The sequence below is a fragment of the Dioscorea cayenensis genome, chromosome 5, assembly GCF_009730915.1.
Source record: "Dioscorea cayenensis subsp. rotundata cultivar TDr96_F1 chromosome 5, TDr96_F1_v2_PseudoChromosome.rev07_lg8_w22 25.fasta, whole genome shotgun sequence".
Classification (NCBI taxonomy): domain Eukaryota; kingdom Viridiplantae; phylum Streptophyta; class Magnoliopsida; order Dioscoreales; family Dioscoreaceae; genus Dioscorea; species Dioscorea cayenensis.
In genome coordinates this window covers 26,992,873-27,014,880 of record NC_052475.1, presented here as the reverse complement: position 1 = coordinate 27,014,880, position 22,008 = coordinate 26,992,873, and the positions used below count along the sequence as shown (strand labels likewise).

General features: G+C 36.8%; 4 protein-coding genes across 6 annotated transcripts; 1 reads left to right on the top strand and 3 right to left on the bottom strand.

The window, feature by feature from the left end:
* Positions 1-1,326: 1,326 nt before the first annotated feature.
* LOC120260454 (peroxidase 51-like) lies at positions 1,327-5,346 on the bottom strand. The gene is made up of 3 exons (XM_039267934.1): positions 2,942-5,346; positions 2,110-2,301; positions 1,327-2,037 (listed from the first exon to the last, which is right to left on the bottom strand). Exons 1-3 carry the CDS (start codon positions 3,146-3,148, stop codon positions 1,462-1,464), a joined length of 975 nt encoding a protein of 324 aa, XP_039123868.1. The 5' UTR covers positions 3,149-5,346; the 3' UTR covers positions 1,327-1,461.
* A 221-nt stretch (positions 5,347-5,567) lies between these two features.
* LOC120260453 (acetolactate synthase 2, chloroplastic) lies at positions 5,568-7,723 on the bottom strand. Its single transcript, XM_039267933.1, has one exon. It carries the CDS (start codon positions 7,687-7,689, stop codon positions 5,752-5,754), a length of 1,938 nt encoding a protein of 645 aa, XP_039123867.1. The 5' UTR covers positions 7,690-7,723; the 3' UTR covers positions 5,568-5,751.
* Positions 7,724-8,347: 624 nt separating this feature from the next.
* On the top strand, positions 8,348-11,378 carry LOC120260455 (zinc finger protein 511). The gene is made up of 4 exons (XM_039267935.1): positions 8,348-8,559; positions 9,328-9,395; positions 9,863-10,058; positions 10,738-11,378. The coding sequence occupies exons 1-4, from the start codon at positions 8,428-8,430 to the stop codon at positions 11,167-11,169; spliced, it is 828 nt and encodes a 275-aa protein (XP_039123869.1). The 5' UTR covers positions 8,348-8,427; the 3' UTR covers positions 11,170-11,378.
* Positions 11,379-11,910: 532 nt separating this feature from the next.
* Positions 11,911-16,472, bottom strand: LOC120261872 (F-box only protein 6-like). Of its 3 annotated transcripts, none has more exons than XM_039269878.1 (3): positions 16,293-16,472; positions 12,501-13,770; positions 11,911-12,277 (listed from the first exon to the last, which is right to left on the bottom strand). In XM_039269878.1, exons 1-2 carry the CDS (start codon positions 16,376-16,378, stop codon positions 12,528-12,530), a joined length of 1,329 nt encoding a protein of 442 aa, XP_039125812.1. In that variant the 5' UTR covers positions 16,379-16,472; the 3' UTR covers positions 11,911-12,277; positions 12,501-12,527. The 3 variants fall into 3 exon arrangements, with proteins under 3 accessions (XP_039125812.1, XP_039125814.1, XP_039125813.1); XM_039269880.1 differs by lacking the exon at positions 16,293-16,472 and adding an exon at positions 15,932-16,043; XM_039269879.1 differs by lacking the exon at positions 16,293-16,472 and adding an exon at positions 14,196-15,739.
* Positions 16,473-22,008: the final 5,536 nt, after the last annotated feature.

Genomic DNA, 22,008 nt, shown 5'->3' with positions numbered 1-22,008 from the left:
CAATGCGATGTACATCTAGGCGTATATAAACACATCGAAGCTTCTTGAAGCCACTGTTCATCACAACAAACACAAGCATCACATCTACTGAAAAAGAAAATCACTTACAGTAGTCCGGTGCTTCCTCACCCTCACGCCGAATCTCCCAGTTAACCGCCATCTACGTACGTCGGAGAGCCAACTGAACTTCAGCCGACAGCGCTCCTTCACCCGATTCACAGTCCGCCACAAAACCCTAAACTTTGTCTATCGCAATCTCCGCCCGGTCAAGACAACGAACCCACTGTCCAAATTCGAGATTCCCGCGAAAGGGCTTCTCCGACGCGTGGCACGATGGCTTCATCTCACTCAGCCTATCTTTTGTTTTGATGGGGTACAAACCAAATGACTCAGCTGCTAGATAGAAGCCAGGTTGGAATACCCCAGATGACTCAGCGGCCACATCAGCTTAAATGACCGGATTTGGTCAGGGTCACCTGCCGTTGAAATAAAAACACAACTTTGGATACCTTTTTGATACAAATTAAAGGTGGGATACCTTTTTGAAAAAAGGCATAAGATAGGTAACCTACCAAAAAATTTACTCGTGAAAAATGATTGATATATGTTTGGACTCATGAAATTTAATTATTTTATAATCCGTATACCTCTAGTAGTTGTTTCTATATTATTATTGTTTTGTGTTGTTATTCCATATTTAGGGTATATTTGGGTAGGCCAAAATTATTGTAATATATATTATTAAAATTTAATTATTTTATAATTTTTATTATTTTTTGTTAGCTTTTTGAGCTAATCTGTCTTTCTTCATGTTGGTGTACTTTTATTTTGTTTAATATGTATGATTTATTCATCTTGAAAAAAAATTACCTACTTTATCATGAGAGAGTCATGTGTGTACCATACTACCGTAAACAAGAGCCATGGTTTTTTACTTTTAAATGCATGATGTAATTATTAAAACACATTCACACATTTTCTTTTAGAAAAATAAATAAATGATAAATTTTTTTTAAAAAAAATGCAAACAAACCCAAATAAAAAAAAAAAAGCTTAAAAAAGCCATAAAAACAAAAACAAAAAAATAGGTAGCAGTCACAGAGTGAAGTCAACCAAAACAACCAATAGCCAAGCAAAATAAAAAAAAAAAAAAAACAATTAGAAAGACAAGGTATCAGCTATAAAGGTGAAAAACATCTTCTAATGCCAGCCAAGGCTTTCCCAAGCCGAGAAGATGAGAGTAGATCACTCATGCATGTACCATATACTCATTTTTATTGATAAAGAAATTCTATAATTACTAAAAACTTTATATATACATAATAATGATAATAAAAGGGTGAGTTAATTTCATTTATACCCCTTGGAAAACATCAATTCAATAACAATTAACAAGTCACCTAACACACCAACACCAACAACTTTACGTAACTTTTTCAAAGGGACTAAATCGGAAAAACATCACGAATTGAAAGCCGCGCAATCTCTTCGAATCTCTCCATCAGTGCCCGTCTTCACCCCCGTCCGCCCGAGCTTCACCATCGCCGTCGCGAACGCCGCGAAGAAGTCGCCGGAGCTGGAGGCGAAGTCGCTGACCGTCGGCTGCGAGATCTGGTCCGTGAACAGCACCTCATCGGACGTGAACAACCCCTTCCCTTGCAACAAATTCTGGTAATATGCGTTGTCGAAAGCGTTGGGGGTCGAAGGATCCATGTTGATGGCGATGGTCGGATCGACGTTCGGCGGGCAATCGCGGATCAGCTGCTGCGCGTATGAAGAATCGAGCGAGGGATCGATCCGGGAGGGCGAGTTGAAGGAGTAGAGGCGGGCGGAGAACTTGGAGCAGTGGGAGAAGCCTACGGTGTGAGCGCCGGAGAGGGCGATCATGTCGATCATCGAGAGGTTGTTCTTATTAAAGATCGAGTTCAGGAGGTTAAGGTCGAAGGTCGGTTCCGGGAGGTTGCCGGCGACACGGGATGCCTGTGAGATGAGGCCATCTCGCCGTCCGAGCTCAACGTTGAAGTTTGGACCGCCGCTCTGCCAGGTAGGTGTTTGATATTATGCGTCAATGGAGATGGGATTGAGAAATGGGGGAAGAGAAGGGCTTACGAGGACGACGACGTCTCTGGCAGCGATGGCAAGGATGTCGGCGCAGGAGACAACGTTGGGGCAGACGGCGTCAACGGCTTGCCTGGCTTTGATGACGGTATCGAAGCCGTCGCCGGCGAGGGAGAGGCTGTCCGGCGCGTCCTTCTCCGCGTCTCCGTTTGGTGATGCTATCATCACTGATGCATCACAGCCCTGCATTTTAAAAGGTCATTTTTTGCTCCTTTTTTTTATATTTTGAATCATCATTAATAATTTTTATTTTTATTTATTTAAATCATGCATAAATCTTCAATATTTTTGTGTATTTTCAAAAAAGAAAAAAAAAACTATTTTTTAGGTTCAACTGAGGCAGGTAAGTGACAAGTGAAATAGAGAAATGAAATATAAAACTAATCAAACAATAGTTTTATCCTCTTTGGTATGCATGTATGTTGTAGCCATTTTAGTTTGTTAGTCAATGGCTTCATATGAGAATGACTTCATAACTTGGGATGCCAGCTGAACTCAAATAATAAGATAATGAAGACCAAAAGAATATCATAAAATTAGTGGACAAACGAGCCACCCAAAAGTGTAATTTGGTTGTCCTAGACAGCAGCTAGCAACTCAACATTTTCTTAAAACATAAGGTTCTGTTTGTACTGAGGAAAATCAAACATGATGGAAATTTGCTTATTCTGTTGTTTTGGTTGAATGAAGAGCAACAAAACCAAAAGAAAGACTTGTCTTTGGATTGAAGAAAACAAGAAGAGAAACAATGAATTTAATGACATAATTTGCAACAATGGGCAGAATCACATGAATAGAAAGAAGAGCATGGCATATCAACTACCTCAACGAAACAATCATGGAAGAAGAGCCTGAGAGTCGCCGGAATGGTGATGAATGTCTGGCTTATCTTGTTTGTCACAACCTGTCGAACAATGGCTTCAACACTCGGACACGTGAAGCTGTAGAAGTTCTCCACCAGTTGCCCTTCTCCTGTTCCTACAGCCAAGAGCAGCATCACTGTAAAAAAGGTAGTTTTCCATAACTCCATCTCCAATACAATCTCTACTGGCTGTTAGTTTGTCTTGTTAGATATAAAGGAGTAGCAGAGCATGCTCTCAACCTCAATTTGCACTTAATTTAAGCAATCTAAACTTGGTCTAGGGTAAGCCTTGCAAGCAAACCTAATTAAACAAATGCCCCATGCTTAAGTCAAAATCAATGTTAAGAATACAATATTCCTCCTAATAAGAAAATGGCATGATCTCAATCTCTTGCTCAATCATAAGCCTCTAGGTTTGGTTACTTAACTGCAGCTACTTTCCCATGTTTTGTTATGGTCTTGATGGCATCCATATGAGAGGATGTTGACATACCAACTAATACAGAGTGATTGAATTGTTTGTTTTGCAGCTTCAGGAACAAATAGACCATAAATTCAAAGTATGTTAGGCTTGAAATGTTTAGATAGAAAAAAATTCAGAGAAAGGTTAAATCATGTGCACTTGGTCAATAAGAAAGATTCATGCAAAGTTGGTAGATGAGAAAGATTCAATTATATACTCGGTCATTACCTATTAATCTGTGACAATAATCAATAGATAATGACACTAAGCAGAATCAATATCAAGTTGAACAGACATAATTTCAGAAAACATGATTTTTTGACTGTGGAGCATTTATCTTAGTTTGTCTATGTTAAAATGATAAATGAGTTGATTCTTGGATCAAATTGAGCATATATTTAAACACTAGATATAGTATCAAATTACCTGATGATCACATAGTTAGAGGGATCGAACTTTCAATCTGGTACAAATTCCAAAATTCCCAGCTTAATGCTAGCTTCTTACTCTTGAACCGAGGTTTTGTCAATGAATGTTATTTAAATATTTATTCTGCAACATATAAATGGAAGGGCGGTGCTCCAATAGATTAAACAACCCAACATAGCAAAAATCAATTAAGAATAATTTAAAAGGTGTGCGAAAGAAAACTCAAATGGAAACATAACATCAATTTTGTAAACAAAGTGAAACAGGATATCAGCATATGCGACTCACCCAGGTCTAGGATTGACATCTAATGAAATTACGATCTCGAGTTTCAGGCAAACAAGATACACATACTAATTACTGCCCAATTACTTGTATTATTTATCAAAATACTCCTCTAATTACAACAATGCCTATGTTTTAAAGTTAAATCTGTAACAACTAAATGATAACAACAGATGTTTTGAAAAGTCAAAATCAACATAAACAAGTAATGTAAGAACAATAGGAACTTCCGTACGCCATAACAATGAACACAACATATTACTGATCCAACCAAAAGTGCGAAATAATTTAAGAAAATCAAGCTGACAAACAACAGCCACAATTTAAAGGAAATAACAGGGTAAAAAGAAGTTCAGATGACAGATCAGTCATAGATGTGCTATGAGCATATCAACCATAAAAGTAAATAGGCGGTAAGGCATATAAAGCCCAAATGCATAATTGGACATGCCAAACAATAATAATTACAATAAAACTTCCAAGTATCTTTGAGGCAGCTTCTAATGGAAAAAACAATGTCGTTTAGCCAACAACTTCACTGACAAAGGATCAAAGTTGCAACAAATCAAACGAAAATGTTTTCATGACCATAAACAAATTCAGCAAGCAACAATTGAAGTATGTTTGTTGTTCTATATCATTCAAGGCGAACCAATTATTATACAAACCTCAAAACTCTTCCATCAGCTTTACATCTGCTAAAAGTAGGAATAAAATTTCAAAAATTTCGTCAACCTCTGACTTATTGTTGTGTCCTAGAACCTTCAAAATTCTTTAGTATGAATGCAGTAATGATGATAATTTAAAACACAAGCTTGAGTACAAACAGCATCAAGAGATATCAAATTACATTTTTCATTTGAGCTAGAACTCACCACATCCAAATTCTATGTTCACAAAATATGCGTAATACCCATACAGCTAAGCATTAATTTCAATTGCATAAATAACTATTGCATCACATTCAATATATTCAAAATGAAATACATAACCATCAATCTGGAGTCTATTGGCCTATAAGAGCAAGCAAAGCATTTGCTCCAAAGGAATCCACATCCAAAGAAAGAACTGTAGCATTTTATTAAGAATGGAAGTTCAATAGGCTCTAAAATAAGTGATATGCATTTGCTCCCAAGGAATCCACCAAGAATTATATAAAGGCACTAAATAGGTGATATGCGTTGGTCTCTAAAATAAGAGTGGAAGGTCAAGCTAGATCAACAATTCAAATAGAAACAATCTAAGCTTACAAGAAAAAAATTTCGACACAACAAATAAACATGTAAAAAGTTAAATGGGTTGGGACAACCATATAACACAATAATGCAGATTCAATATCGCATCATCATAGAAATAATAAGAAAGTAGAGCATACCCCACTAGACGAGACTTATTGATCAATCCAAGCAATATCCAAAAGACAACAGGAGACTATTAGAGCATCATTACATAAAATTAACAAGCTAATCTTCATAAACATAGTACCAACAAAGGGGCAGCAAAGCAAACAACCGTCAGATAGAGCCGATTAACTCCTAAGATTCTTTGCTTTATTATTACAAACAAAACTACATATACCTAATCCATGCCAGACTCAGTATGATGATCTCCCATCTCCATCAACAATGACATCTTTGAAAGCCCCGCCACTCGGGATCATAGGCAAAACATGTTCTTGATGAGGCACAATCACATCCAACAAGAACGGACCCGGTGTTTCCAACATCATCTTAATCGCCTCCCTAACATCTTCCTTCTTTGTTATACGAGCAGAAGGAATCTTGAACCCTTTGGCAATTTGCACAAAATCAGGATATATTTCCGTCTCATTTGCAGGATTCCCCAAATAAGTGTGAGCTCGATTCGCCTTATAGAACCTATCCTCCCATTGCACCACCATCCCCAAATGCTGATTGTTCAACACCATGACCTTAACAGGTAAATTCTCTATCCGAATCATTGCAAGCTCCTGAATATTCATCAAAAAGCTCCCATCACCATCAATGTCAACAACAGTGACTCCAGGATTCCCAACCGCCGCACCAGCAGCAGCAGGCAGTCCAAAGCCCATAGCTCCCAATCCCGCAGAGGTCAACCACTGCCTCGGCCTCTTATAGGTATAATACTGTGCTGCCCACATCTGATGCTGGCCGACCCCTGTCGATATAATCGCCTCACCATTCGTCAGCTCACTCAACACCTCAATAGCATACTGAGGCGGTATTGCATCCCCAAAATTCTTGTAAGTCAATGGGAACTCCTTCTTCTTTTCATTCAACTCCTCCCTCCATTCTGAAAAATCAAACTTTGAATCATTGTCCTGCAACACAGTATTCAACCCTTCCAGTACCACCTTGATATCAGCGCATATGGAGACATGCGGCAGCTTGTTCTTCCCAATCTCTGCAGGATCGATATCAATGTGCACAATCTTTGCCCTTTTCGCAAAAGCTTCGAGCTTTCCAGTGACTCTGTCATCAAAACGGACACCAAAAGCGAGCAGCAAATCAGAGCGATCAACAGCATAGTTGGCATACACGGTCCCATGCATCCCGAGCATCTTCAGAGAAAGCTCGTGATCCGTCGGGTAAACACCGAGGCCCATGAGAGTGCTGGCGACGGGGATGCCAGTAAGCTCAACAAAGCGGCGAAGCTCGGCACTGGCATCGATGCAGCCGCCGCCAACGTAGAGAACCGGGCGGCGAGACTCGGAAACCAGCCGGAAGATCTGTTCAAGATGAGGCCTTTCTGGGGCTTTTGGAAGGCGAGAGACGTATCCAGGGAGGCGTATTGGGGTGGACCAGTCAGGTACGGTCATCTGCTGCTGGATGTCCTTAGGAATGTCGACAAGTACGGGGCCTGGACGACCGGAGGTGGCGAGGAAGAAGGCTTCCTTGATGATCCGCGGAATGTCATCGACGTCGAGGACAAGGTAGTTGTGCTTGGTGATGGAGCGGGTGACCTCAACGATGGGTGTTTCTTGGAAGGCGTCAGTGCCGATCATGCGGCGGGGAACCTGACCAGTGACAGCGACGACGGGGACGGAATCGAGAAGGCCGTCAGCCAGGGCGGAGACGAGGTTGGTCGCGCCAGGACCGGATGTGGCGATGCAGACGCCGGGGCGGCCGGTGGACCTGGCATAGCCCTCGGCGGCGAAGGATTCACCTTGCTCATGCCGTAGAAGATGGTTTCGAATTATCGGGGAGCGGGTGAGGGCTTGGTGGATCTCCATGGAGGCACCGCCGGGGTAGGCGAAGACATCGGTGACACCAGCGAGCTCGAGGGCTTCGACGAGAATATCGGCACCCTTGCGGGGCTCGTCGGGGGAGAAGCGGTGGGGAATAGCGGGGGAGGTGGGGATGGGGGTTTGGTGTTGAGGAAGGGCAGAGACGATGGAGAGGGGCGTTCTGGGAACGGGTTTCAGGGGTATTCTGGGAAGGACGGAGTGTGTTTTGGTAAAGCAGAAGGGGTATTTCGGGAAACGAGGAACTGTGGTGACGTCGGTCAAGGCGGCGGCGACGGTGGAAGCCATCGTTGGAGATCAAAAGATCAAAAGGGAGAGACGAGGGTTTGGATTTCATTATATATGGTCAGGAGAAAGGCGCATAGGAATGCTGTGGGACTCTTGAATCCACCGTTGATTTCGAATACGGAATACGTTTGGATTTGGATTAAAGAGATCTGATCTCGAGGACTACGAACGGTGGATTAAGGTTTGGGCTTATGCGGCGTGGAAAAGTGAGTGGTTGTCAGTGAAGGACGGGTGTGATCACCACCTGGTTGTTTTTTTTCTTTTTTTGTGCAATTAATAAATTAAACTTAAAATAAATGCTTATTAATATTAAAATGATTTTTTTAAAAAATAAATAAATAAATGATTTAGAAAGTAATTTTTTCAGACAGTTGTTGGGGTTTTAAGTTTTTACTTAACAAAAAATTGGAATCTCTTTATTTCCTATATTTATTATAGTATCACATGCCACCATCGAATTTTACACCTTATATAAATAATACTGCTTTAAATTGATGATATTGTTAGAAAAATTATAAAAATTTTAATGCATCTTACATATTGTAATTTTAATTTATTTAATAAATTAAATTTTTTTTTTTTTTTGTATAAACCACCAAACAGCAAACAGAGATCGAGGACACGTCATAATGTCATGTGTGTATATATATATTGTACAAAGGCATTCGAATTTGAAAAGAGGGTTTCTAAAAAAAATTAAAGAAAAAAAAGTTCAAAGAGAAGAGAGAGGGAAAGAAGATGGAAATGAACGAAGTTGGTGAGAATTTATGGTTAGGGTTTCCCTTCTGGCGGGCGGCTCGCCGGAGATTCGGGCTTGGTGATTCTTTTTTCGCGTCTGGGAACATTGAGCGTGAGCTTCTTGCCAAACAGGTAGCTTGAATCATTGGATTGATAGATTAGGGTTTCAAGAGTCGAGGTGTTTTTTGTGAATTCTTGTGTTTTTTAGTAGGCGTTCGTTGACTTTTATATATAGAAGGCTTGATTAGATGATCTATAATGGCTTTTTTGAAAGAAACCAGTCTATGTCTTTGTTGTGTTTGATGAAATGCCTAAATCGATGAATGTGTAGTGAGAATTGATCTGATGAAGTAGTGTAGTTCAGTGCCGATGAGTGTTGCACAGGGTTTGCAGTTGTTGTTAGTTGAATTCTAGACTTGTAGAAGATTTGAAATACAACAAGTTACACAATTGAAGACTAGTATCTGAATTGGGGATCATTTTTTGCCTGTAGTGAGGATAAGGGGTGTAACTCAAGCCACATTTAGATTTTATCATGATAACTTTAGTTTCCATTAAAACAAAAATTCAAATGTCTATATTGATCCGACCGGAAGAGTAATAATGCTAGAAATGAATTAGAACTTAACATTATAGTTTACGGAATGGACATATAGATATTGTCTTTCTGTGCATGTGTATTTCGTAGTTGACGAGTAAATTTAGTTCCCTGTCAGAATCCAGCAACAAAATGTGATGCATTTCGTCTCTGCCAATTTTGGTATGCTGTCAACATAGTATGTTATATACTTCAAGCCACACACTGCCTCTGTCATCTGAATCAATATCAAGTTAAAATAATGGTTTATATTAGATCAATGGTGATGCTAGTGACTTCCTTCTTCTTTTTTTCATGATCAGGTTGCATTAGATCTAACTGAAGATGAAAGATATCAGATCCACCAAATGGAAGATGCATGTAACAACAAGTATGTACTTTGGATATATTTTTCTGAATAATCTATCAGTTTACTCTATCCTTTAATCTATCAGTATGTACTTTGGATATATTTTTCTGGATTAGTTTCAGTTTACTAGCACTCTTAGCCATTCCTAAATCTTAATTAGCATTTTACTAGCTGGTGGTACTGCAACTGTTTGGATTGAAATCAACTTCGTTTTCCTTTTACTTAATTGTCCTTTATATTGTAAATTTAGAATATAGGAAGTTTCATCCATGACCAATTTCTGTGACTTTTCCTCCTTTATCCATTTTGCAAACATAAATATTTGATTTTCTTTCTTTCTTGTTTATTTCCTCCTCTTTTTCATTGACTGGATATGTTGTATTGGGTCATTGCAAGTTCTATCTTATGACAATGTATATAAATTGCCTTTCTCATTTTGATGCTTTTATATTCCTGAAATTCAATTTAATGTGTGCTCATTGAGACAGTGTTTTCTGTCCTATTGTGGGTTGTGCCACCAAGTTGAAATGCTTGGAGGACTTCGAGGATCACTACTACGCACGTCATACTGCCTCTTGTTCTGTGTGCTCAAGAGTTTACCCGACATCTCTTTTACTTAGTATTCACATCTCTGAAGCTCATGATTCCTTCTTTCAAGCGAAAGTCGCACGTGGTTTTCCAATGGTCAGTTGTTTCTCCTTGATGATAGCTAAGGTTTTGAATTTCGTACATGCTACATCCCAATTTTGCTTTCAGTTGTGCTTTCAGTTGTTACAATTTATGCAAATATTTGAAATCCTATGCATGCTTATTGAAGGATACCACAGTGCTTTCTAGTGCTTTCTTGTTGCTTGTGCATGCATAGCAAAATATATCTTCTGTGAAGAGATGTTCCATGCCATTCGATCCTGGAGATAGGAAACACTCTTCTCTTTAGTACTTTGGGCTTACCAGAGTAACCGTAAATATGGATGATAAGAGTAACCATGAACAAAGGTCAGCCAGTAAGCATGGATGGTTTCTTTATGCTTTCCATTTATGATACACAAGTCTCTTGTATTCTTATGTATACCTCAATCACCATTGGGGTGGCCATCGAACTTAAGTATATCCACATCTGACTTAATGTCAATAATACTCTGTAATGAACTATTGGATAGGGGTGTGTGCAATGCATCAAGCATGTTTCAAACGGAAGAAATTAGACTGTCCTGGAGAGTGCACTTTTTGATTAAATACATGTTATGGTAGATTAGGGAAGTTCTTTAAAGTTTATTGTACAATTGAGGACAAAAACTTTTACAGGTATAAGACAAACTTCCCAGAGATTATTTGTCTAACCCTGGAGTATTCTATTAAACAGTATGAATGTTTGGTAGAAGGCTGTGGAATGAAATTGAAGAGCTATAAAAGTCGGCAACAACATCTAGTGGACAAGCACAAATTCCCGGCTTCATTTGAATTTTTCAAGAAGGCACACCCATCCAAGCGACATCGGCTGAAACATCAGCATAAGCAAGCTGGCCAAAGGAGGGAGGAAATGAAGGAGAGAGTCATGGATGTTGAACAACAGGCTCTCATGCAGACGCATCAAGATGGAGAAATAAAAGATACTGAAATGGTTGATGAAGAGAAGATGAATGATCTTGTTTCAGCTGTCTCCAAGTTAAGCACATCGGATTCAAGCCCAACATCCATTAGATTCGGTCATCGTCATTCCCGTGGTATCACTTTCCTCCCCCGGTCAGTTCAACAGAACACAAACCGGCCATCTCAATCAACTAAGAAGAGGTAGCAGTCCCTTAAGACTTGGGAACCATGTGTGGCCAGCTAATGGTGATGATGATTGATATTAGTGCTCTTGCCAGAATGAAATGTTGTAACCTTGTATTGTGACTTGTTTCTTGTGAAATGCTGTGTTAGATGGCTACATTTGCAAACAGCACTTTCGTAGCTGACAATGGAGAGGTTTTTGGAAAAGATTATAAATACTATCGGCTTAAGTCGGTGCACAAAGTTTCCTTTATTTTTCTTATTTCCTTCAGGTGTTTTTTTTTTTTTAAAAAAAAACTAATCATTGAATTTTAAAGATTTATGATTGTGACTGGAAAAACCTTACATTTGTAAATTTACTATTATCACCTAGATATCCAACAAAGAAAGTAGATAATAAATAGAAAACACTGGATATGAAGGGATACAAACACAAAGGTAACAACACTAATTCTGACGAACATTACTGGTTCAATAGGCGATAACAATTCATCAAAAGCTAACCCTAGGTCACAACTCCACTTAATAGCAATAAAGCAGCTCACAGGGTAGGGTACAATAATACAATGAGAATGGATTATCATTGCATAACCAGCTAGTCCTGGTAAAATATGGCATACTGGCGAAACAGAACTGATAATCTATCATCGATCATTGATTTGAACAAAGAATCACAAAACACAGAAATCATATTGTTATTCAAACATGGCAGACTGGCGAAACAGAACTCATAATCCATCATCAATCATTGATTTAAACAAAGTATCACAAAACACAGAAATCATATTGTAATTCATCAATCAGTTTCCCCATCTTGAGGATGCAATTAGCCGAGTAGCATTTTTTGGTTAATGGATAAAAAACTCAATCAGTCACAAGAACCACACCAAGCAGGCAACACTGGTTACAACACATGTGATAAAATAAACCACCTACACAATTAAAGAAGATATCCAAAACATCCACTATATTTCCACCAATTCCTACTTTTGAGGCCTTTTCAAGAAGAACAAAATGTTTGAACTTAGAACATAGACCACCATTTTGTGATATGAGTAGACAAAAGGGTAAGCCCATGCTGAAGGTTAAAACTTCAGATCCTTTTCCCTCCAGCTGCAAGTTTCTTTCGGCTGGGATAAAATATAAAGTCTTTAGAAGCATTATTTACATAATGCAGTCAACATTTAGGCCAATGTGACCCAAAATAGCATGGTGCTGATGTGCTTGAAAATAAATTATGACCATCATCGATGAGTTTTTTAAAATCATTTCAGCTATTTATTTCATACATCATAAAAGTTTCAAAAAGTGATAAGAAAAAGTGATGGATGCAACAAGAATCAGAAATCATACCGTAATGCACAGCTAAAGAGGGAACAATCAGGGCAGAGCAGTGGGGCATGGAAAAAATGCTGTGCCGATTGAATCCCAAAACCTCATCTTCTCATGATGAAATGAGCAGTCCGGTACCCTCTGCCAATCCCTCTTGGACACATCAAAGGTAACTAGACGGTTCATCCGCTTTGACCTCAGGGATAGCATGAGCAAACCTCGGTTGCCCAGGCATGTCATCGTAACGTGCTTTCCATAAAATTCTAAGCACCAGATGTTTGGCATTCTGTCAACCTCCTTCCACAAAAGAGTCATCTTCTGCAACTCCCACACATAGACGCAAGTGGCAGCATTATTGGAGAGCAGCCCAACAAGCAGCAACTGTCCACCACACTCAGCTAGTGTGCGGTCAGTTAGATGCTTTGGTGATGGAATTACAAACCGCTTCCAAGCACCACTGACTGCGTCATAAGACACAACGCTATCTGGGTTGGCACACATGAAGTAAAGTGTGCTGCCAATGGACACAGTTTGTGATCTTAAGTCTAAAGAGAGTTGGTGTTTGATGCTTGGAGGAACAACTCCCGGACAGGTCCAAGTGTTCTGTAGCGAATCATAGACCTGATGATCCCCATTGCAATCCAACCAAATCAATTTGTAACCACTGCTAGTAGTGCGACCATTCAAAACCATCCCAACAGCAGCAGGTGCCAAGCCTCTGTCTGAACATGGAGGTATTCCCTTGAAAGAAAGAGTAAGTGGATTGCAAACGTAGAAATTCAGTTGATTAACATCCCATAAACAGATGAGACCGCCAGCTGAAGCCACAGGAAGTGTTGCCATCCTCACAGGTAGAAATTGGAAAACAGGGTGGTGCCATTTCTTTAGAGAAGGATCATAAATAGCTCCAGTGAACACATGCCTGTGATTGGTAAAGAACCAAGGATTTACTCTTGGAACATCCGCACATTGCTCAGAGAAGCTGGGGGAGGTTAGTAAAGAGTTCCATTTCCGGCACACAGACCGGAATTGAAAGAACGTGGCTATAGGAAGTCGTGCAATAACAGCTTCAATGAGATCTTCAGGGAAGTCTTTCCAGATCTGCTCATCCATGACCTCTGTTGAACTTGAAGCAGCAATGGAGTTTTCACAAACCTTTTCACCGCGAGATTTCTTTGCAGGAGGAGATTTGTCAGAATCCAACAACTTAGGAGCCCCAGGTTTTCTTTCCGCCACAAGATCACTTAGACTATCCTCCAGTACATTGTACTCAAGATTAAGCATATAGCATCTGCGCAAAGAAACAGAGTTTAAATATAAGTCCCATTACGTTACCTGCTTCTTTGATTCTCCAGAGCTTGATTGCAAGAATTTATCAAGAAAAAATAGTCCTAAGGCAAGTAGGCAATATAATCACAAATCTAAAATTGAACACGTGGAATTAAGGATCAAGTTAGAAAATCCTGTAATTGATTAATTAGGTCAGATTCAGAACAACATACATCCATATTGGGTAGGACTCTATAAACCTTACCAATTTCAAATCTATTTGGCTTGAAATTCATAAACCACAAGCTGAAACCACACAGTCGGAAATTTAAATTCAGTCAAGATTTGCAGGTTAAAAAGTGGCTTGGGACCACTTTAAATCCAAATCACAAGGTAGCCTGCCATGCTTACAAAAATAGATACCAGAAACACGTATTTGTTCCTTACTTAGCTCAAGGCAGAAGTTGGCCATTCCATATAAACAACATCCCTTGTATAAAAGAATCTGAAGATAGAAGCAATGCGCAAAAACCAGCCTTCCTTCACCAGAAGATATAGCATAAAAATGGCTGTACATAAGGTTGACTCAGACTATAAGTCAATAAAAATCAACAAAGTTGTATATAAATCCAAGCATAAAAGTCGAGTTAATTGCCGCCTCTAGCTTTTGTTTAGGCTGCAAATCTGACATTTCTCTTCCATAATAATGTGAGATAAGCTCTTGATAATTTGGATACTGTTAGTGCCTAAAATCGTGCATATCTTTATTTTCATAATTAAGGAAACATGTGCATTAAGGCAATATTGCATATTGAACAACAAAGGAAATATTCATGCAAACTAGTGTAAGCAGATGGAAGAATGAGTACCACGTGCTCAGTGTTGACTACGTTAACCTTTAGATATTATATCAAATTCAAGTAATAATTAGAAAGCAAAGCAACAATTCATGCTTAAGTATCAACAGTCTAGCACGTATTTATACCAACCATAAGACAACAGTTAGAAGCTAGCTCATTCTGAATAAAGAATGAAAATGCTATTGAACACCAATCCATGATGGTGACTTCAAATAGATCTTATGATCGTGGACTACACAGTATGTTGCCAAGTCTTAGCATTGTTGAACAGCATGAAATTATGGAAAAAATGGTCCAATATAAAAGATAAATGCTATCATACTTTGAACTCAAACTGGTTTCATACACTGGTTAGGTTCGAGGATCAAAAGTGAGTACTCAGGACCAAGTCTTGATCCATTAACTAGAATTATAACAACACCTCCCTATGTCTACCATAAACCACCTGACTGAAGAATGGCAATGACCATTCATGCAATTGTTGAATTATACTATGGAGATAAATAAAATTCCTCTCACGCATACGCAAATGCAAATGTAGGACGCATGGAAACTATTTGTTGTAATTGACGAGTAATTGTTTGATGAGGCAATTGTTTAATTAATAATGCTAGCTATTGAACTACTCATCAGCATTAAACACAATCAAGTACAACTTCTAGGCAGGCATTGTCAGGTTGACAACCACAGTAAACAAAGAGGTTATTCCATCAAACAGTTATGGATTATTATGTAATGAAAATCACACATAATTGTTTAATGTCAAACAATCATCTCAGCTAAAGCATGATCATTCATTCCAGTCGTAAAGAAGGAACGTCAACTAAGTTGTCTTCAAGCATATGTTTTAGACAAGACGCTCTGAAACAATGTAAAAAAAAGGTAACTAGCAAACAAAGATTTAAACCACACACTAATCCAAAAAGTCAATCAATGAGCATGACATGCTTTATATCCAAGTCAAGATTACTTATATCCGTCTTAATACTCGAGCATTCTTCAAGTCATGTTTACAAATGACGTAAATAACATTGTAGTCAACAATCAAAATATGCAAATGACGTAAAAATTGTATGTCATGTATCAAACCTTTCATCTAACAAGTTACATAATCATTTTACTTATAAATAACAGAATTCATTCAAAAGTCTCTATGTGTGCGTGTGTTTGTGTTCATATATATATACCATAAAAAATCAATAGAAATAAGCAAACTCACAAATCCTATTTAGCTATGGCATACTAAAAACTAATTTCAATGAACTAGTACAAAAAGGCTGAAGATTAAGCTACCAAATCAGAGAGCATTCAGAATACACCAACCAAGAAAACTCCGCTAGTAAAACAACAAAAGGAGAAGCATGTAGTTCCAAAGAAATCTGCTTTCGATTGTAACATTTCAACAAATTCCCACGACGACACCCCTATTTCCGCGCGAAAAACCAACAGGACCAGCAATGCAAGTGGGCTTAAGATTTATAGATAGCATCCTCCGATTCCTAGAATAAATCCAAAACCCTAAGAACCATAGAAGCATCACATAATTCCAGATAAAAACACATCCAGAACAACAAACAGAGAAAAATCAATATCCCCCAAACGATCAAACAACTCAAAATCAAATCAAGAACTCGATGAAATCCATCCTGCGAGATAGAGAAGGGAAATGAAGCGAGAGCTATACCTCTGGTTGCGATCGAGCGAAGGGGAGCCGCATAGTTCCTGGATCTGTCCGATGAGCTGCCTCAGCATCGCCTCTCCGGCTTCCATGCGCCGCCGGCCGCCACCCCTGACCTCCTCCTTCCTCTCTCCGACGAGCCCTCTCTCTCCCTCCCTCCCTCCCTCTCTTTCTCTCTCTCTCTCTGTCTCTTGGTTCTTTTTCTTTACTTTTTTTATTTTTGGCTTTTTTTATTTCATTTTTTCATCACACGTCAGCAAATGCAGGGAACTATATATAGCAAAGGGTTTAGAATATGGGTTTGATGATGGAGATATTTACGGATGAATGCCACTATGATTCCTCGCTTCTTAGCAGAGACTTTCTCATACAATTCGACTGGTTAAATTTTATAAATTTATTTATTTATTTATTCAAGTAGATTCATTTTATTTAGAAAAAAGAAAAAATCAATTATTAAACCTTGTTTCAGAGATAAATTTTTTGAATAATAATTATATTATAAAACTAAAACCTTGAGACTGGCATTATGGAGAATAGAGGGCAAAGGGTGGGCTTTATGGGCCTGAAAGCGTCCAAGGCCAGCATACGACGCCGTGCTTCACACGTGCGTCATGGGACCCACTGATCGGATGGCTTGGCTTTCCCGCACGGGCATCACCAAACCAACGGCCAAGATTCGGTTTCAACGTCGCTTTCCGCGAAACGCCTTATTGGCCGTTGGATTATCATGATGATTAGTTTTCAAAACTCATGATTCCTTATAATTACACTTGAATATCTTGATAACGACTCTTCCATCTGTGCACCACCGGTGAGATTACCTTTGAAGAACTAATAACCATGGTATATTATTTTGCCAAAAAAGATAAATACATTTTTTATATAATAATATAGTAGAAATTATTAATTTTTCATTGCTTTTTTTTTATCAAATTCAATTAGTGAATAACTCTAAACCCCTAATCTAATGGAACTAAATGAAATTTTAAATATATATATACATATATATAGTATAATTTTAATATATTAAATTTTATGAGCTCCATTCATAAATCATTGTGTATATACATACATACATATATGTATGTATATATGTGACACTAGAGATTCTACCCATAGTTTATTTTGCCAATTTAAATTATTAAATACGATATATCTGTATAAAAAATCATCAAATTAATTAATTTTAGTATTATTATTATTATTTATTAGAAGAATTTGTTGAACACATGTTATTGTTGGTTGAAATATTTGAAGGTGGTGGAGAGAAAGGGAAGATGAATGATGAAGATAGGTAAGAAAGAAGAGGAAAAAATGGGTGGGCAATCAATGGCATGTTGGGAGCCATTATTAAGTGTGTCTCACCATTATTATTTTTAAAAAAATATATTATTATTATTATTATTATTATTATTATTATGTTATTTTATTATTATTATTATTTTCTTAAATGGATGGGGCTCTCACACTTTGCCTTTTCTGACTTGCAAGTGAGTGCAATTGGAAATGTCCTCTTAAATCAAAAATGCAATCAAGTTCTTTCAAGAATCAATGCCATCCTTGATGACACTTTTTTGGCCACCTCCCCCAAATTCATTTCAAATAGAATTTTATATGGGTGATGAATTTTATCATGACATTCTTGAGAATGGGAATAAGATTTGTTTACTTTAAAGTTAAGTAAGAAATAATACCAATGTGTTCATGTTCATGAATCATGATGAAATACACAAATCAAAAGGTCAACTCATGAGTTATTTTGAATTCAAATTCAACTCAATTACTTTAATTTGATTATATTTATCCATTTACTTTTCTATTAGTTTTGTTTTTTTTTTTTTAGCTTATTAGCAACAAACACCTTTTATTTAAAAAAAGTCATTAACATATACATAGGCTTGGAGTTAATAATTTGTTTGTACTATTTTTATAATTATTGTCTATGATTATGTTTTTAAAATTTGTGGACGCAAAATATATTTTTTTTTCCTTGATTTTTTTTTTAACTAAATCACTTGTTCCAATATTTTCTAATAAACAACTTGTTTAAAAATAAAAAATATATAAACTTCATTTATAATTCAAAAATTATATAATTTTTTATTTTTCTATTTTTTATAAAAATGAATAAATCATAATTTTATTTTATTTTTTAAAAAGAGTAGGATGAAGGGGTACAAAGATAACAAATACAAATTGATATAAAAACTAGGATAAATCACTAATTAAATATAGAGATAAATAAATAAATAGATAGATAAAGCTTAAGGTGATGGTGTCCATAAAAGATTAATCTTCTATGGTCACTCAATGATTTTAATAGTCATGATAGCTCTCTAGGAGGTTCTAAGGTCTCAGCTGTCATATGCATAAGCAATCTCCTGAGCGGTGGTAGAGGTGCAAAGAAAATCAAGGCTTTTTCTTTAATAGTGAAAATCTTATCTCCCAGCTAACTCACATCTCTAGAAATCTTGAGTTCGCCATCAATTCTTTCAATTTTTACTTAAAAGTAATGTTATTTCATTCCGAATAGTTTTATTAAACTCCCAAGCCAAATGACGTGGATGTTACACTTATCTCTTATTTCACATCTCTAAGAATCTTAAATTTCATATTAATTTTTTTAATTTTAATTTATATAATTTTAAAGTAATGCTATCTCTTCTAATTAGTAATTAGCTTCATTAAACTCGCAAGTTAAATAAAGTGGATGTCCACATGACATCCACATCATCTTCCTCCATCTCTCATAATCAGTATATTACCAAAAACAAAAACAAAAACAAAAATAAAAATAAAATTTCTTCGGTTTTATGTGTCTTCAATGTTACCGACCCTCGTGGCCTCATCTTGCATTCTCTTCCGCCGTCCTACCGCCCGTTGCCTACAATTGCCACCAACCACACTCTTTTTATGCACCGTTCCTCTCTTTATCTTCAGCTCCACCAAATCCTCACAATCCTGAGCTCTCATCCACCACCTTGTCACTTCCTATCTACATCCATCACTTACCAACCCTCTTTCTCTCCATTGTTGTAAAAACGAAGCCTTAATTTCATTTTTAAGTTCATGATTAATTTTTCATTAAACATTAAGTTTCAAGTTCTTTACACTTGAATGGTCTCAAAATGTTAAGACTCTTTGAATTGTACAAAGAAATAATAGAAAAAGAAGCTACATGCCGTTAGAATTTTGGCATATTTTCACAATAGTGGAGAGAGAGAGAGAGAGAGATACATGAGGTACTCTCGGATTCTCATTATTTATTTTATTTTTTTTATTATTATTATTATTTAAATATGTTAAGTCAGAGAGACAAACGGAGATAACGTGGACGCCACGTGAGCATCACGCCATTCAGCTTAGGAGTTTGGTGAAGCTATTCCAAAGGAATAACATTACTCATAATTTTATTAATGCAAGAACTCCAAACCATTCTATTCTGTTTTTGGCACACAAATAAAATATATTTATCATATTTTGACCATCTACACATAAAAGCTCAATAGTATCACCGGCTTTGGTGCTGTGAGAGGTCTTGAGTTCGAGCCACTCAACACACATAAGCACAAGGTCCCTTATGATCAAAGGTCTATATAATCTACACTTATATTTCAAAGTTGCATAACATATGAGATTTTTCTCTAAAAATGAGGTATACAAGCCATCGTAACTAGTGCACTCTCTTTATGAGAGCGTTTGTTGTCTACCATAAAAAATGTATATATATATAGACATTAGACGTTCGTAGGAAACAAAAAGGTAGAGAATGCATGGGTGGATGTTGTTGGTTTATAAAATTTTATGTGAGATGGGGTTGTAAATTAGTTCCAATTGCTACAATTGAAATAATTACTATTGATATAATGGTCGGGCAATAGTCAACAAAATAATACACATCACACTTTACTGTTCATAGCATGGTTCACAAAGTTAATGTGCACCCTATTATACTAATTGTAGCACTGCTTCATATATTGCTCATTCTAATGGATAATCTGTAGCCGTTAGATACTCAATTCAATGGTTACTAAAACATTTCTACGAGAACGTTCTTAGTAACCGATCCTCGTGTGTGTGTGTACGTGTATATATTGACCATTTATACAAAATATAACAGAAAAGAAAAGAAAAAAAAAACCATTATGCACATATTCTTCTTGTCTTTAAAGGAGTGTTCTACAAAGAATACTTCGTATCTACAACACAAAAAGGGTTGGCATGTGCATTCACAGGCCAAAAAAGCACAAGAGCTTGGCGTTATGCAAGGGTCTGCTCAAAGGCTGGAAGGCATTGTTTTTCAGTTGTGGACCTTGTTGTGGCGTGGTCCTTTGTGACCACCCTCATTGACTTTCAGAGGTGGAGTAGCTCTTTCTCAAGCCCTCCTCTTTAGAGCTGTCAGACATTTCCCCTTTTCCTATGCCTTCATTCATTCATTTATTCATTCATTCAAGTTAATAAAAATATATAAATATGTATGCAAGAATGTATGTATAGATAAAGACAAATGCTTGTCTTACAATAGATCAATCTGTTTAACTTCTCACCTGAGTCATGTTGGAAAAACAAAAATTATGAGATTCATTAGTGTTTTTATGTTTTGGGGTGTGGGCTGTTAACAGGCCAATAAACAGCCCAAATGAATGTATATACATGATTGAAAGGAAATGAAGCTCAAAAGATTGATTGATTGTCACCAAATTTGATTGGACTTGACCAAGTTATCCGGGTCTGAATTTCTGACCCAAAGGGCCTACATTTGGGCTTTTAGTACAATGATTTATGGTCCTTGTGGAGACGGTGTTGATGATGATGATGATCTTGTGGGTCTTACCAGATTGGCAGTTTCAATCATATACTAGTTATATTGGTACTCTAAAAAGTATATGTAATATGCTCAATGATAAATCTTAAAAACTAAAATTTCCTTTGTATTATTTATAAAACAAAAATTGTATTGCCTAAAAATCATTTTAGCTTAAATTTACTTATTTTGGATCGAATTATATTAACATTCAATTTCCTAAAAAAATTAATCACGCAAAATGAGATGTTAATAGACAAATAAAAAAATTAATTCTAAATGTAATTTTACATGAACAAAATTATCATTTCAACTTAAAAATAAAATAAAATTTTACAGAATTTGAATGAATTAATTTTTAAAAAAAAATTCAAAATGTCAATTTTGATTTGCCATTTGTAGTAATACTCTATAATTGATTATTAAAAAAAAGACAACCTTCACTGATGAACACGTAAATAAAAGGAAATTACTTTTAAGTGATAAAAAATATAAATACGGCAAGAAGGAGAGAGTGTTATATTAGCTTTTGTTGTACACTTTAGGGTCCACCCTTGAATTGAGTCCACTTTATGTATATTCCTCTTGAATTGTATCCAAAAGGTAACAATCATAAAGAAGAGACAACTCTATCATAAACATATTATTTACATGAAGATGAATTTTTTTTTCAATATATTTATATGCATCAATTTAAACATAATTATATATATATATATATATATATATATATATATATATATATAAAAATACTCATGGCCTTGAATCATAAATCACATTTTAAAAAATGCTCTAATCTCATAAAACCATTACATTACTACCATCCACCAAACACTAGCATGACCACAAAGTTATATTTTAATAGTGAGTCATGGGGGTCATTGCTTAAACTAATACTACAACCATTACATACAT